Genomic DNA, 16,214 nt, shown 5'->3' with positions numbered 1-16,214 from the left:
TCTCAACTGATGACCTGTTCAAGACCTTCATAGCCAAGGTACATCTCCTGTGCTACCTCCAAAGTGCAGATGTTGTCAGTTTTCAACAACACAGCCTTTATCTTCAAGGCTTTTATTTTTGTTTCTTGTATTAAATTTAACTAGATACAGCCAAAGAAAATAAGCCTAAAATTTAGAGCAATTTTGTGGATTACTACAGTCCATAGAGACAGCCTGGCACTTTCAGGGGGCAGTTCTTCCCCTGTAAAGCATCTATCTCTTTTAGCAGGGGATAGGCTGCCTTCCACTCTCTGCTGACTCTAGAGGAAGCATGGATGACTTGGTTAGACCAGACACCTAACTTGGTCTGATGAATTAGAGCAACGAACCTCACCATTACCTCTTTTAATTTAAATACAGACAGGACCAGCCTTTTATCTACAATTTCTCATAACTTTTACAAAAACATTGTGTGTAGTGAACATGACAGGTCCATTACTTCACGCACTAGGAGAATAGGAGATTAGGTCCAAAATGCCCCTCCACTGGTCCACAGAGCTGATGGCATCAAAGCATTGTCTATGATTTATTACTTACAAATGCATCTTACTTTCAAAGCATATTTGAGAGCAAAAAAGAAAACAGGGACTGTGGGCATGTAAGCACTGGGCAGAAAGCAGGCTGAAGGTGTGCTTTTGTTTCTGTGGGAACATGCACACGATCTCTGTGCCACTGCAAAGCAGAGAAGAGAGGTGCAAACCAGGGCTGCTGAAGCCCCAAGTGGTGCAGGGACCTCTTGCATCCCACTGCTGTGCCCTCCCAGTTGGCTGCTGCCAGGGCCACGTGTTTCACTTCTGACTGAGACAAAACATGTATTTTGGTTTTGTTTTGCTTCTAAGCTATTTTCTTGAGCAGAAGGTTGGCAAAAGATACCCCAACTTTATTTTTCCTAGTTTCTCTGCTTAACAGAATTTCTTAATTCTCTGCACTGTCATGAAATGCCATAAATGGTCATCACCTTGCCATGAAAAACAGACAACTCAGAACGGCCCATGTTGTTTAATATTTCTGTGCTAATAAATTTTGGCTGATGAAACAGTAGGATCAAAAACTTACTCTGTTTTTGTGGAAAGCTCAAATTCTTTTCTTGGGACTTGCCAGAAGTACTTGATGAGAACCCACCTGAATCCTGCTCCTTGGTGCAAACATCTCATCAAACAAGGCAGCAGCTTCTGAAACGCACTGAAAGGAGGGGAGCGTACCAGCGAGGACAAACACTCCTCGTGTCCTTTGAAATGATTCCTTGCTCCTGAAAATGCAGTTATGAACCTCCTCCAACAAACCTGCATTGCTGGCAGCGACAGGTAACAGTGACCCAAAAACAAGCAGCAAACAAGCAAAGGCTGGAAAACACATCCCCTTCCTTATGCCTCAGTTCAGGAAACCCGCTGTTTCACACATCACCCAGAGTCACAGTAGCAGAGCACACGCAGCGGCTTCGTACAGCTCCATCGTAATTGTCTCTGCCATGACCCAAACCTTTCCAGATGCAGCCACCACTTCTTTAGTGTCAGACGTTGATCTCATCCACAGGTCTCTGATGCAAGGAGCTGAGGTCCACAAAGAGCAACTGCAGATAAAACAGCTGCTTCCCAAAGTGCTTGGCACCATAGCTAGTGGTGTTTGTGGTTCGTGTGAGCTACTGGAAAGATTTGCAGGGCAAGGCAATGGCCTTCACCGGCTCATCATGGCTAACACAGCAAACACAAGGACACAGCAAGCAGCCTTGTGAGCTCAGCTCTTTCTGGGACATCGAGCACTCTGATCAGGTATCACAGTGGCTCGGTTAACTGATACAATGTTGGGTACCCTGCCAGACCTTTGAACCTCTTCCTAACAATAATCGGGCTGAGCACTGATGCTAGTGTTTACCAACATACAGTATGAGACACACAAGGTATTGGAAAGGTTATCGCATTGCTGGTTTCGTGCTGTGCTCCCTGGTGACCCATAACATCCAGAGTGTACAAAAATAACTTGTAATTGCTGCTTCAAAAAACTTCCCCATGAACAAATACAGTAATTAATTGCCTTGGGATGCCAGGGGCAAGGAGACATGGTCTTTCTGAATGTGCAAGAGAGGAATGTTTGAGACAATCTCTCCATCCCCCTGGTGTTACTACAAGTTACTACAGGTTTAAATTTAGAGATCTTTCTGTGCTTAAGACACAATCTCAGACACAGCCAGACTGCAGGGGGACAGGTTAGAGATTAGTATCTTGTCCTGCCAGGAGAGCTTTACAATTTCACAACACCACGTCCTCTTCAAAGCAAGAGAGATGCTCCTAGTCTCATTTACTTCACTCAGCACCACCCTGGGAAGCCATCCCCTCAGTTAATACATCTCTTAGGACAACAAGCATGACATAAAACTATTTCAACCAGCCTATAAATCAACACCAGCAAAGCAAGTGGCAGCATGGTTCTGCCTTGGATAAGACAGGGGTTAAATTCTTTCAAAATTATTAAATTCCTTCAAAATTATAAGCAGCTTGCTTTGTATCATGTATTTCTTCACAGATGGCCAAATAGAGCCATCATATAATTGCTTGCAATTGCTGCTGTAATTGGCATTGCTTTCACTTGCACCAAGGGCTGACTTCGTGCCACTTATCCCCATGCAATAGTTTCACTTAATGAGAACATGACCCAGATTTCAAACTAAATGAAGAGGCTGAAAAGCCTTCGGCTTGTTGCCATAGCTACCTGAAATCTGCTGTTAAAAAAGTTAAGAATGAAAAGAGAGAAAGAGAAGTAGCATAAGAAGAGAGCAGTATAACGGGCAGGGTTAGGCCACGTGATAAGGGGCAGGTAATGATCTTGAAGGAGCGCAGCCTCAGTGATGGCACTCAGGGAGAGCTCTCCAGGCAGCCCGTGTTTCTGCATTGGTTGCTGTTGGGTCAGTGCTACAGACCTAAGTTATTTGTAAATGGTTACCACAGTGACAAAATGTAATGCACTGACAGCTACTGGACCAGCAAAAGCAGAAATGGATTGCATGGAGAGAGGCAGACCTCCACGATTTAATAAAGAAGTTGCCTCAGATTAGAACAAAAGACCACTTTCATTTCACTTTACAAAGATTGTGAAGCTTGCAGCAATGTCTTACTCTAACAGAATAAGCTTTTTAGCCTAAGATGACAGCAGAAATACATTCTGCAGAAGCAAAACTGCAGACATCTTACATTAGCTAGTTATTGTTATTCCCCAAATGCAGATGGGACCAAAGCGTCTTGTGAGACAAAGGCTGAAGACCTAAAAGGTTAACTGTATGTTTGAACCTTTCATATATTACCACTTTATATTGTTGGTAGCTTGTCATATTAGCATAAAGAAAATTTTATTTGTAGAGGGTTTTGTGCTAAGCTTACCAATGAATGTATCACTTACTATTCTCTTATCTTCCTATTCCTGCTCTTCTTTACTCCTTTCACTTTTTTTTATAACTGGCATGTAAAGCTATGCCAGTGCAATACAGGCATGCCTACAACAGAAACATCCACAGCTGAAATAAATGCATCTGATGCCCTGTGGAGACCATAAAACAGCTTGTATCAGGATTCATGGAGAGAGCTCAGGGAAAGCACTGCAGTAGCTGGACGGCTTTTCTATCGCAATCCAGCATTGCATTTTCTAAACACTATTTCAAAACCTGTCTCGGCCCCAAGGAGTTAACTCTCCTGTAACCTTGCTAAGATTTTTCTCTGTTCCTTTCCGTGGACTTCTCTACACTGCTGTCCTTGCCCAGATTGCACCATTGTTCTTTGTATGGAGAACAAAAGATATCCCACAACGCCATGGAGAACTACATTTTACTAGGAATCTGTTTTCTCTGAGAGCTGGCAGGCTGTCAGCAGTAGTTTGGCTAACGGGGGTTTTCCATTGGTTTTCAAGTAGGGGGAACTCACTTATTCAAACAGAAGCCAGAGAAGCAAAGTGAAAAAAAAAAATGCACCGAATACAGCAGCATTAGCTGAAATTATTATAGAGCTTGTAGCATTTGGGGGAGGTTGAACAAAATTCACTCCAAGTAGCTGTTATTACTGTCATTAAAGAAAACTTGCAGGTAATTTCTTCCACACTTTCTAACCACAATTATGGTTATTGCTTTTTTTTTTGGTCATTTATTACCATGCTACCAAATGACCTCCACATTTGAATCACAAATCAGCAAGCTTCCAGAGCAAGGACATTTAATCTTGCAACTGCAGAAGAGACCGTGAGCTATTTTAATTCCATGGTGGCTCTTCGTCAGCCTCCCCGGGAAGAAGAGGGTCAAGGAATCTCAAGCCCAGACTGGGAGGCGAAGGGGCACAACAGAGACCGAGAACTTCACTAGAGCTGCCGCCCACCCAAATTCCCAAGGGTGCCACATTCCTTAGCAGCAGTCTAGCAGCACTGCTCAGAAAGGTGACAAATTCTTTCCTGTCTGAAAAGATGAAAGGAGGCAGCAGCTGAGACTGTAGTGAGATGGGAAAGGCCACGCAGCTCCTCGTTGTGCTGCGGTGGAGCAGGAGACTCAGGGAAGCACAAGGATTAGTGCAGCATGGGTTTCTAGTGGCAGGACATATCCCACTGTTGAAAAGTTACTTGGATTAAAGCAAGCTGTGAAATTAAAACCACACAGTTATTTCAGAATAATGGCAGGTAGAGACAAGCTCTATAATCTTATAAATCAAATGCAAATACTGAGCACTAGCTTTGGATTACTGCTAAATTGGCCCAGTCCCATTCTTTTATGCAACACTGCCTGAGTGAAAAAGGAAGCCCTTATCTCCATTAAGATATTCAGGTTTCATAATGTAAAAACCTCCAGTTCTGTTTACTTTGGGTTACTCCAGAACACCATCCTCACATACCAATGTGGCACAGTACTCCGCACTAGGGGAACAGGACAGATTAACTGTACAGTTAGAATTAACTGTACAGTTAGTTATTGCAATAATTCTTCCCTTCTACCCCTTATACCCTACTAACTATACCCCTTATTCCCTCCTGCCCCATACACACTGCCAAGCACCATTGTTTAAACAAAGAAATGGCAGGTAAACAGCTTGATATTGCTCTGAAAGAAGGACATGGGCCACTTGGTGGCAGCCCATCCATGTGAACTATTTTAGGACTAGGTAGACTGACAGGCTATGCAACACCCACCCCAGCAGTCCCCCACCCCAGACTGGACCCTGTCCCTTCAAGTCTCAAGAAAGATCCAGATCACTGCACACTGGAGGCCTTCTAAATAAAATCAAACTAGGATACATCACAATTTGAACTGATGGCAATGGTTACTGAACATCAGAAGCACTGCAGTCAACTGAAGGTTGTTTTTTTCTTTGCCCACAATACTACTGATTCTGGATTATAAATTAGAAAAAACTGGAAGGCAGATGCCTCCATCAAACACCTGGAACAACACAGGCATTCAGAGTACAATTCAAACTGGCTGTTGGTCTATGAGATCAAGCTGTGAGGGAAGACCAAGGAAATAGTTGACAAGATTTATGGGAAAAGATCACACTTTAAAAGACCACCTACAGCTTTTAACACCTGAAGGAGATGCATGTTGAAGAGCTCATCTGCTTTTTGTCGGCTGCACCAATTGGTAAAACAGTAAAGACTGCTTCTCTACACGACCTACAATTGATCTGCCTCAGCATTTCTACCACTTGCTGATCAACACCCGTTGAACAAGCTATTTCACTCTTTTAAATGCAGCCCTCATGAAGTCATTACAGCACACTTGCACAGCCAAGGCTTTTTGTATTTGATCTCACTTGTGTAAGCGGAACTGACCCATGTTTAACCACATAAGAGTTAATTATCCAAGTTTACAAGCTCCTTGCTCTTTCCTAATCCCAGCCTCCTGAGAATATTAAGTTACAGCAGTCACAGCCCAGCACTTTCAGCAGCCCACAAGTGCTGCTCCAGCTGTTCAGACTTGTGCATCAGGACATCAGCAGTATCAGCATTACCTGCTGCTGAGACCCTGTGTTGCTTGGTAGGGGGTAAATTCTGCTGTGAATAGCCTCTGTCCTGACACCCCAAATCTTCTGTTATCTGAAAGGAGCTGTGGAGCCAGCATAATGCGTCTCAATATTCCATTCTACACCCCCCACAAAATAGAAAAGCTAACATCCATTTATTATTTAATATTAACGCACTTTGTCATTCAGTTGAAAAACCACAAAGCTTATCCTTCCTCCAAGGTCTCTGCCTTACAAACTACAAATGTAAAGGCCTTGTCTGCACTGTAGTCCTCTGCCACAGCCACATCTGAAACAGCACAAGCAAAGCCTGGAATAAGCCTGGACCACATCACTGGAGAAGGCTATTTGAGTTGTTCAAGCTTGATTTCCCCTTTGTGAAGCCGTAACTACAGAACTCATCACCTTATCCTTCATATATGTAAACCTTTTTCCAGGAGGACTTTCTCCATCTTCCCAGTACTGAGATAAGGCCATACAGCCAATTAGCCTGTAGATCCTCCTAGATCCTCCTCAAAGCGTAAGAGCTCTACTCACTCTCTCAGTCTCCAGAAACCTCTTCCAGGCACCATGAAGATGCAGAGATAATCAAGTGGCCATGTAATGACATCAGCCAGCTCTCTCAGCAGTCATGTATGCAACCTGTCAGGCCCCATGGGCTTATGTGCATCCACTTTCAATGCTCCCTAATCTGACCCTCCTATCTGAGTGGCCTAGGATTCATAATGGCCAGTTTTATGAGTAAACAGTGAGGCACTGGAAAAAAAAGGAAGAAGTTTTAGTATTCAGAGGACATCTGCCTGAACTCATTACATACAAAGGATAATACCATATATCTTCCAGTCTGTTTTTGCTTCATGCCCTTACAGTAATATGCCTCTTCATACTAAGCTTCCTCTTAGGAACTGGTATCACAGTATGATAAACAGAACTTTCCAAAATTTTGGGATGGTTTATTGCCATGTGGAATATGTTTTATTGTTCAAAAACTGCATCAAGATAAAATCTATCGTGTACATTCTTTGTCATCTATAACTTTAACAGCAATGTAACATTCAGGCAAGTCATGCATAAAAAAAAAAATCACTCTTCCAATGACATCAAAAAAACTACTGAAAGGCACCTTGTGTCCTTCAGATCTTTGAATCCAAACAAGTTAAGTTTTTGCCTGAACAAGGTTTACATACATCTAGAACTCAAACAGTAGGAAAAAAATCCATTTAGAACTTGATAAGTAGTATCAGACTGTTTCTTTCCTTCATTCAGTGCTATGCTTTTGGTTTTCCACATCTTCATAAAATAATGTGCGACTTAAAAATTGTGTAACTGATGTCTCTACTGAGACAAGGCATGCAGTAAAGGAAGAGGGAAAGCTAGTTGCTTCCAGGCTGCCTGTCTACCCATTTGTTCTTGTAGATTAGCAAGCCATTGCTTAAGTTTAAAAAGAGAACAGGAATGAATGCACCTAAGTTAAATGGCTTTTAAGAGTATGCTTACATAGAATACCACCTACAGTTCTGTTGTACTGACCTCTGTTCATATTAATTTGAAAACAAGTTGTCAAACCATCATGGGCCATTTATTTTTGCAGACTTAAGAGTTGGCTTTAAATATTGCTGATTATTTAGATGACTAATTCTTTATTAGAAGGGTAGTTAAGGACCTGTAAGGCAGCAAAACATTAAATGCAATGGTTCCCATTGCTTTGTAGTACTTTTTTTTAAAAGGCAAGCTAAAAAATTAGTAGGATTGTTGATGGGGTCATTCACAACAGGTGTTTTGTTTTATCCCCATTGTAATTGTCACAGCAACTGTAGATGGCACATCTTCCTTGGTTGTAATTCAGGATGAGCATATTCCCTGGCTTATTTCAAGTTAGACATTTAGTTCTTTTTCTCCATCCTGCCAAGAGAAGAACATGTTTTGTAAGAGTGAATATTGGACTTCACTGAGTTCTACTGTGCATCCAGGTTTTTGCTCACAACTGAAGGACACCTGGCCAGTTAGTTATGCAAAGGCAGGTCCACTTACAGTTTTGTCAAGTCTTTTTGAATTTACCATTCAGGAGGCTTCATCCTCTTACTGCTCTGCATAGATTTCTTAGAGCAGAAGAGAAAAGCTACAACCCTGACTCATCCAGATTGCCTGGGGCAGTGGCTGCACTACTAGCTAGAAACTGAAGGTGGGAGACTTGCAGTCTGAACACCAGTTATACAATATCAGATCTATCCCATAAAGGTAAGACCAGTCAGCTTAGTTTGTTCTTGATTTGTCATTCAGACATACAAATCCTTGTTTCACGGAAGCCTCCATTTCAGGACTTACTGAGCTGGACACACGTAGATTAATCAAAATAATACACAAGCAAAGTCAAAAATAGCCAGCAGCTGCTGAAAGACATCCATGACCATAAGGGTTCAGCCTTCTCTGTGTGGACCTTTCCAAAGCTCCACAGGAGGTATAAGGCAACAAGTCACATTTCAATTTATCTCAACATCGTTCTTCACTACTTTTTGCAAACTTATAAAGAATTCCAGAAGCCACCTCAGTTACATGTCACTGAAAGAACACCAAGAGCCAACGGTTTATGGTTTCCCATTTTAAAAGTTGAACTTGCCTGTATTTGATCAGTCGTCCTCCTTGAATAAGTTGTGCAACTTCATTAGTCAAGTGACATGCAAAGAGAAGCCAGTTCCTTGGCTGCACTTTGTAGGCAAACCTCATGAAAGTCAACGAGTAACAACACAGTGCTGCAAAGTAATAGATACAAGCGATGATTTTTAAATACCTGAATTTTGTTGAGAAGTCATTTTCACACCAGCAGAAAGCTTCTTACTGGCATTTAAATTTTCCAGTTTCAGTTTTTTTTTTTTAATTTGTCCACTTTAAGGATCCAATGCAGAAAAATGCACAAGAGCAATCATTTTGCTATACAAATTGTTGGGTTGCAGCCTCCCACAAAATAAGCTTGCTTTCCCTCAGTTTCTCATGAGGGAACAAACATTTTTAGGTTATTACCTAAACTATGTCAGCTGGGAAATAAAAGGAGTCCTCTTAATCCTAATGAGACATGGCAACAATTATCCTGACAATTTCTAGGAGCGTTTTTAAAATAATTTTAATACAGTTCTTACTGGAAAAATTCTAAAAATGGACTTGAAGAGAATGAAGTTGCCCCCCAAGAAACAATGAACAATCAGAAGCGAATGAAGTTGCCCCCCAAGAAACAATGAACAATCAGAAGCATAATAAAGCTTTGTTACCAGCTTTCCAAGAAGGCAAGAAACAACTTAAATCTATGTCCTACTACAAGTGGCCTTCAAAACTACATTGCAAAATACTTAAAAATCTGTAACTGCTCCATTCACCAGTTCACAAGCAATTAGCGTGGAATCTGTGCTCTGTAGTCAGCTTACTGACAAATTAATTCCCAGTACTTACCAAATGTCATTCGGCCACTAATAATTTCTGGAGATTTCTTCATGTCATTAATAGCAGCAACAGGAAGTCCCCAGTTGGCTACTGGCCCCCAAAAGTGCTGTAAAGGAGGAAAAAGGAAAATGAAGTTGAACAAAACCACAAACATGCAGCAGCATACCTACAGCTTTCCTTAGCCACACAATCTTTGGACAGTAGGGTTCAGGGTAAGATCCCAAGTTAAGACATACAGCTTTTGAACCCTTGTTTTAACAGAATCTAGTCTTCATGAAGGAAGCAGGAGAAACCCACCACCAATCTTCTTGCAAATTAGAGAAAAGCCACTCTAAGACTGCTGAGTGGCTGTGTAATTCTCCTCAGATATTAATAAGCAGTCTCAGTAGTTTAGCCATACAGCAATCTGTTTTACAGCTCACTTATGTGCAGAACATTAGCATTCGTCTCTCAAGTTGGAGGCTTCAAAAACATAAGACCACAAGAAATAGCTGAAGAACAGTATCTGTTTTCATGTTACGCTGCGAATCAAGAAATACTCAGCAAGTACCTTCAACTGCTTACGCTATCTCTTTCAAAGAGCAAGGCCATGAAATGAAGCTAAATTACAGCTTCATCTGCAACTATTGAAACTTGGTGACAACCTAAAGGTCAGTGACTAGCTTTAAGATTAGAACAGTTACATGCAGGTATGTTCACATGAAGACAAACAATCAAGTCAGAAGTCAGTTAGAAAACAAGACAACAAGTTGTACTGGCTAAATGACTCCGAACCGAGTAAGACAGTGTCAATTTAATTTTTACTATTTTGAGGAATAACAAGGCTTTAGCAGGCTTCTTTCTGCAGAAGATGCATGTAGTACTCCCATCAGTTTCTTTTCCCCATAGGCAACTAAGGATGTTCAAAACTGACTTGGGCCAGATATGACAGATGCACCTTGCAATAAAAACCTTTGCAGATGCATACTGCACACAATCTTTTGTCTTTCCCTAACAGTAAGAACTAGGGAAGATTTTTTTTTAAAGCTATATTTCTACTGATACGGAAAGTGACATCCGCAACAGTTAAAGCCTCCCATGCCTGTCTGAGAGAACATGGCATAACTGGGAATAGGTACATAGTTACACAGTATTTATATCTTCCAGCTATGTTTAGATAGTATAAAGAAGTGTACCTATAACACACAAAGTATTTGTTGCAACAGAATGAGAACATTCACAGGAAAAGCCAACAGCATGCGGAATGTTGTTTTAGATGCTTTAATGCAACTATTTAAATAGTTTAACTGACAGTAAGAGGGCCAGCAACAGACATTCAATCACATAACTGTGATTTGCTCAGTAAGATAATCTAGGACAACTTGTATTTGCATCACCACACCAAAGCAGACTGCAAAAAGGTGCTGGTGAGGCAGCACACACTTCTGAACTCTTTATTGACATGCCAGGAATAATTTACACCATTTCATTTTCAAAAAGCAAGTCTTTATGGCTTTAACTGACATTTTTGGAATTTATAAAACAATTACAGCTTTGACAGTCTTAATGGTGACTTCTATTTTGGAAGTTCAGTAAAAATGCCAAAGTTGGCCCAATTTAACTGCCATTAGATCACAGACAAATAGCACACATCATGCTATGGACCGCCTCAAGCTCCAGTAATGCAAACTGAAGAACCATCAGTTCTGATTTCTGGTGCTCTAACAGTAACACTCCTCTGCTAACCAGGAAAGTAGACACAAAGCCTTTCCCTGGAGACAGTTATCCAGCTCCAAGTGCCTGCAGGCAGGCAGCCCTTTGAAGTTCCCATACACAAGGATTAAACTACAGTTACACTGTTTGTCTTTGGCTTGCAGCGATGAGCAAGTCTTCTATAAAATTGTGATTATTGCTATTAAGAGTCAACCATAACAGTATGATTCACAGTCTAACAGGCCTAAAATATCAACTCCCAGTTTCAGGAGCAAATTAAATGGTTAAAGAAGTAGCCTGCAGGTAGAGTTATATGGTACCATTTATTGTCTTGAGTAAAGCTAGTTAAAAAAATAAAATCAAGCAAGGCAATTCAGTTAGGTTATCACTGTATTACCAGTATTGTTGCTATATAAAAGAGTCGCTCTGGATTGATTTCCCTAGGAAAGGATATGAAAAAAACAAAGTCTCTGATTTTCTAGGGACTACTTCAGCTCCTCCAGGCTCTCTCTTAACAGTTGGTCACATTAAGCTCAGACTTGCAAATAACTATCACTAGTACATCACTCCTGGAGGTCAGCAGCCTGCTTTTCAGATGCAGGCAAGTTTACAACACTGCTGGGAGGAAAAAGAATTACAAGTTACTGGAGCCAGGCAGAAAGTGAAAATACAAGTCCCCTCCCCTTCCTTACCGTGCTGTTCAAGTGGGCCATCGTTGTTTGTCAAACAGCACATGGAAGACAAAGATTAATATTAGTTTTCTTCATAATCCACACAGAAAGAAGTTTACCACAAATGAAGAGAAGACAGCATATTTCTCTGGCATTAACCTGTATTAATGTAACAGTACTAGAAGTCCATTTCCTTCAAGAACCATTACTTTAACAAGAGTTTGCTGCTCAAGCATCTTTTTCCTAGTGAGACAAACCTCATTATGGTCTGTGGAAGACTTTCCTGCCCTGTAGACTTCAAAGCATCCAAGATCCCATCCTAAGCTAGTTTCAAAAGATGCCAGATGTTAAAGTCTTGCTTATTTGCCTTGGACAAATCTGAATAACAACAGTTTCTCTGTGAAGGTTTTTGAAGCTGCTGCTTTGAATTCTTTGTATACCTACATTTAAGTAGGTCAAACAAAACACTGCCAGACATCTTACTGTCACTAAGTTCAGGCCAACTGTGGCTGGATAAAGTGAGTTATAAGACATTTCCAGCAATCTAACATGCTATTTAAATAAATTCCATAATTGGTGTGTAAGTGATCATATAGTTACTAGATAATTTAGGTAATAACTTAGTGATCTATGCATAAATGCTAGACTACAGTCAATATTTAAGATTACTAGCTACTACATCTTTCAAAATGCTTTGGAACTTTTAAGCATCCTCTTCCTACTATCCTGATAGGGTTCAGCTCTGAATTATGACTTAACAGAAACAGGCTGTTAATAGAAATACCGCTGCTGACTGATTACTGCTCATGTCCTGCAGAAATAGCAGAACACTTGCTAACCAGCATTTCCATCACACTGGCTTCAGTGTTCACTTACCAAATGACCACAGTAAGCGAACAGTCAGGTCTACTCCAGAAGTTGAGCTGGCTGTGCACTTCAGAGCATCTTTGTTACAAGTAGAGTCTGAATCAAGAGGTTTTGTGGTTTGTCCTTGATTAGTCTAACCTCTTGTTCTTTTGTTTTTGTATTAACTGATCTTCAACAACAATTAATTGGGGTTTTCAGAGGACAAGAGTACATTTCACCTTTTTCATAAATCCTTTACCAAACAGGTTCAAGTGCAGCTCTTATCGTAAGGCTTCTGTGCCAACAGAAGGCACCCTCCATTTTTCAAGGGGAAGTTGTTTTCATGTAAATGGGAGCCTAAAATAGAATCACACAGCCAGCTGCTAGCAGGGTGGCCAACTCCGGCTAAGGTCTCGCAACTGTCCCCATGCTCACGTGAAACTGCAACAGTTACTGTAGTCCCCAAGCAGGGCAGATCAAGGTCATTTAGCTCTTCAGAAGCAGACATCCACCCCCAAAGCTCTGCAGGTAATACACTGCATTTGTTGTAACTGTATCTGAAACAAGGATACCACAACACAGGCATCTGCTCCTGCAGAGATGCCATTCCAAATTTGTAGTTTCCAAGAATTACATTCAATCTCCTCACAAAGGGAACATTTTATCCACGGTTCCAGGAACATCACTGCTGCATTTACTCAGCAACTACACTTTCTGTGCAAGCATCCAGACATCACTGGAGGAACCAACATCTGCTCAATACTTAATATTGCTGCTACAAGTCATACCAGAAGATGTATTTTCCCCAAATTTGTATGCATCTTCTTCATGCTGTCACATTAATAGGCAGGAGACCATTCTGCAGACACTGCCACCTCCCAGGCGGGAAGGGTACTATTCCTCTGCAAGAGAGGCAGATAGCATCCTTATGTTTAAAAGTTTACTAGTGAGGAGAACTGAAGATCAGCTAATTCAAGTCATACTAATAATGTTAATTGAAATATAGTTTAGGAGTTAAGTTGACTAAGACTTTCTTTTTAAGTCAACATAAGGGCTCATGCTTCACAAGGAATGAACCGTCTCTCAATTTCAAAGCCATCTATATTCAGTCACTCTTTACATTACTGCTGAGTTATCAGGAAGACATTTCAGAGGTGCCCCAAAAGATGTAGCCTTCATGCTTGCTTTTCTTTCACGGGAAGACTTTGGGATTCATTGCTGCTACTGCAATTTAGTCTTCTGCCACAAGAAGATCCCACTTGCCCACAGTGGCCTGTAGGTCCTTTTACTTCAGAGAGGGAAGAAAGCCGTTTTACTGAATATTTTCTAGAAGGTATCACCTTAAACCATTAGGACAGGAAACAGAGGACTCAGTTGCCTACTATTAGGGTCTTAGATTATACAGCTTTAGTGATGTTGACCTTTTTAGGATCTTTAGAAAAATGCAACTTCAAACTCATAGTATAGAGCATTATCAGGCCTTCATATGCTAATCAGCTAGTCTGAAGTTAACATTGCTGCTGCATTTCACAAGCAGCAGCAAGAGAAGCTGTATCTACAGCTTACGTTCTTACCATGTTTACTTTAAAATATGAAGGCAGTTAGGCATACTATAGTTAGATAATTTACACTCATTCAAATCCCTATTAAATACCACTTCAGAGAAGTCAGGATTGAAACTGGCAGAGCACTTAATAACTAATGACAGCTTCAAAAGCAATTTATCTTGTTTCCTTGTGCAAGATCCAGAAGGCAGCTGATGACGTAATGCAGCACTGGTGCCAGATGTAACCACCTGAGAAAAGCAGCATGCCTTCATTACACTGCCTTTCATGATTTCCAGTCACAAAGCTGAAACTAAAGCTGCTTATCCTGATAGATGTCTGTAAGATTTGACTGCCCCAAGCCCTAAGTGTCACACCAGTTACTGCCACACTCAACTCCACTGCTTTGGGTAACTGCAGTTATTCTGTCCAGGGTCAAGCAATTAGAGCACAGCACTGACGTTGCAAGCAGTATCTCCAGTCATCTCTTCCCACAAGTGAGTTACACATTTCAAAGCCTTGCTTTACTATAGCGATGAGATGCTGTTTTCTAGAACAGATACCATAGTATTGTAGCTTTGAGGAAACCCTTGCTCAGAGAGAGACAAGAGAGTTTTTTGGGGGATAGAAAGAGTCCTGCAGGCTGGCGAAGCAAAGGCTTTCAGGAAGGAATGCAAAGAGACACAGCTCCTAAATATACACAGCTCCTAAATATACACACTGCATTTCTGTTACAGCAGAGACCACAGTCCTTTGTTGACAGCTATCTAAATTCTAACCTCAGCAAAGGGCACAATCAAGAACTCACGCTTGTCTCCTAGAAAGAGAGAAACAATGCTGAAAGGCTGCAGTGGATGGCACAATTGACTTAGATCCTTCATGACATACTGAGTAACAAAAGTACAAGTTAAGTAGGTATCCTTGTACACCAGACAGATCCCAACCCACAAATCAAGAAGTCTGTGTAATGCTTTTTTTGCAATAAAGTCTTAGCCTATTTCAGGAATAGAATGAAGTACAACTCATTTTTTTTTTTTTTTTCCACTGCCTTTAAGTCTCTGGGAATGAAAGATATACTTCCAGCTGTTAACCTTGGTGGCACCAGGAAGCAACCACCTCTGCCAGCATTTGTTTGTTTTCTTTAATTAAGGTGCAGGCTGCTGCTTTACCATGAATCCACATAAATTCTGGAACGCCTGACTAAACGCTCATGTTGTGAGTTGCACTTAGCAAGCTTACCCAGGCCCGCAAAGCCCTCAGAAGGCAGGCACACACGCAGCAGCCGCTCTGACCTTCACCTCCCCTCAGGGTCGTCCCTCCCCTCTCCCAGGCAGGCCACCCCAGCGCTATTCACCCCCCACCACCCCACAAGCTGCGAGCACCCCCTGTGGGCCCCGTCCCGTCACATAACACCCGCACCCACCCAACGGGCTGCTCCCCGCCGCCGCCGCCGCCCCCCGCCCGCTAGGCCCGCCGCCTCCCGCCGGCCCAGAGCACGCTGCCGGCAGCCCCCCGCCGCCCTCACCTCATCAGGTAGTCGCGGAAGTCCTTGCTGCGCAGGTACTCCACGGCCTTGCGGCCCAGCGCCCCCGCCATGGCGCCACCGCCCGCCGGCAGCGCCCGCACCCGCCGCCCGCACCCGCCGCCCGCTTTATGGCCGCCCGCGCACCGCCTCCCCGCCGCCTGCCGATCTCGCTCCTCATTGGCTGGAGGCTCGAGGCCCCGCCCCCTCCTGAGGCGAGGCCCCGCCCCCTCACCGCCGGCCGTTCTGGCGGTTGGGCTGGGGGCGTGAGGCGGAGGCGGGGCGGGCGCTGCCATGGCTGTGCCCACGCTCTGTGAGGGGCACGGCCGGCACGGGCGGCTTCCCTCCTTGTCGGGGCGGGACACACGGCCACAAGCACTTTCCATTTCCCACCCGAGCAGAGGCTGCTTGTTTAGAGTGGCAGATAAACTCTAACCCCGCTAATAGCGTCTCCATAAAGCTCGGGGCGGTCAAACAAATACCT

At 42.6% G+C, this 16,214-nt stretch overlaps 1 protein-coding gene across 2 annotated transcripts; it reads right to left on the bottom strand.

Annotated features, from left to right (window-relative positions):
- Window positions 1-6,959: 6,959 nt before the first annotated feature.
- On the bottom strand, window positions 6,960-15,877 carry MPC1 (mitochondrial pyruvate carrier 1). Of its 2 annotated transcripts, none has more exons than XM_035321805.1 (5): window positions 15,734-15,877; window positions 11,840-11,843; window positions 9,465-9,561; window positions 8,641-8,773; window positions 6,960-7,925 (listed from the first exon to the last, which is right to left on the bottom strand). In XM_035321805.1, the coding sequence occupies exons 1-5, from the start codon at window positions 15,802-15,804 to the stop codon at window positions 7,907-7,909; spliced, it is 324 nt and encodes a 107-aa protein (XP_035177696.1). In that variant the 5' UTR covers window positions 15,805-15,877; the 3' UTR covers window positions 6,960-7,906. The 2 variants fall into 2 exon arrangements, with proteins under 2 accessions (XP_035177696.1, XP_035177697.1); XM_035321806.1 differs by lacking the exon at window positions 11,840-11,843 and adding an exon at window positions 11,993-11,996 and having other exon boundaries at window positions 15,734-15,826.
- Between the last annotated feature and the right edge of the window lie 337 nt (window positions 15,878-16,214).

This window comes from Oxyura jamaicensis, chromosome 3, assembly GCF_011077185.1.
Source record: "Oxyura jamaicensis isolate SHBP4307 breed ruddy duck chromosome 3, BPBGC_Ojam_1.0, whole genome shotgun sequence".
Taxonomy (NCBI): domain Eukaryota; kingdom Metazoa; phylum Chordata; class Aves; order Anseriformes; family Anatidae; genus Oxyura; species Oxyura jamaicensis.
This window is presented reverse-complemented; position numbering and strand designations above follow the sequence as displayed.

Bases quoted from the DNA above. Each gene is read 5' to 3' on its own strand.
- MPC1 (XM_035321805.1), bottom strand. From the start codon at position 15,804: ATGGCGGGGGCGCTGGGCCGCAAGGCCGTGGAGTACCTGCGCAGCAAG. The intron at 8,774-9,464 runs GTAAGTACTGGG...ATTACTTTGCAG, and splicing joins TAGTGGCCGAATGACATTTG to CACTGTGTTGTTACTCGTTG.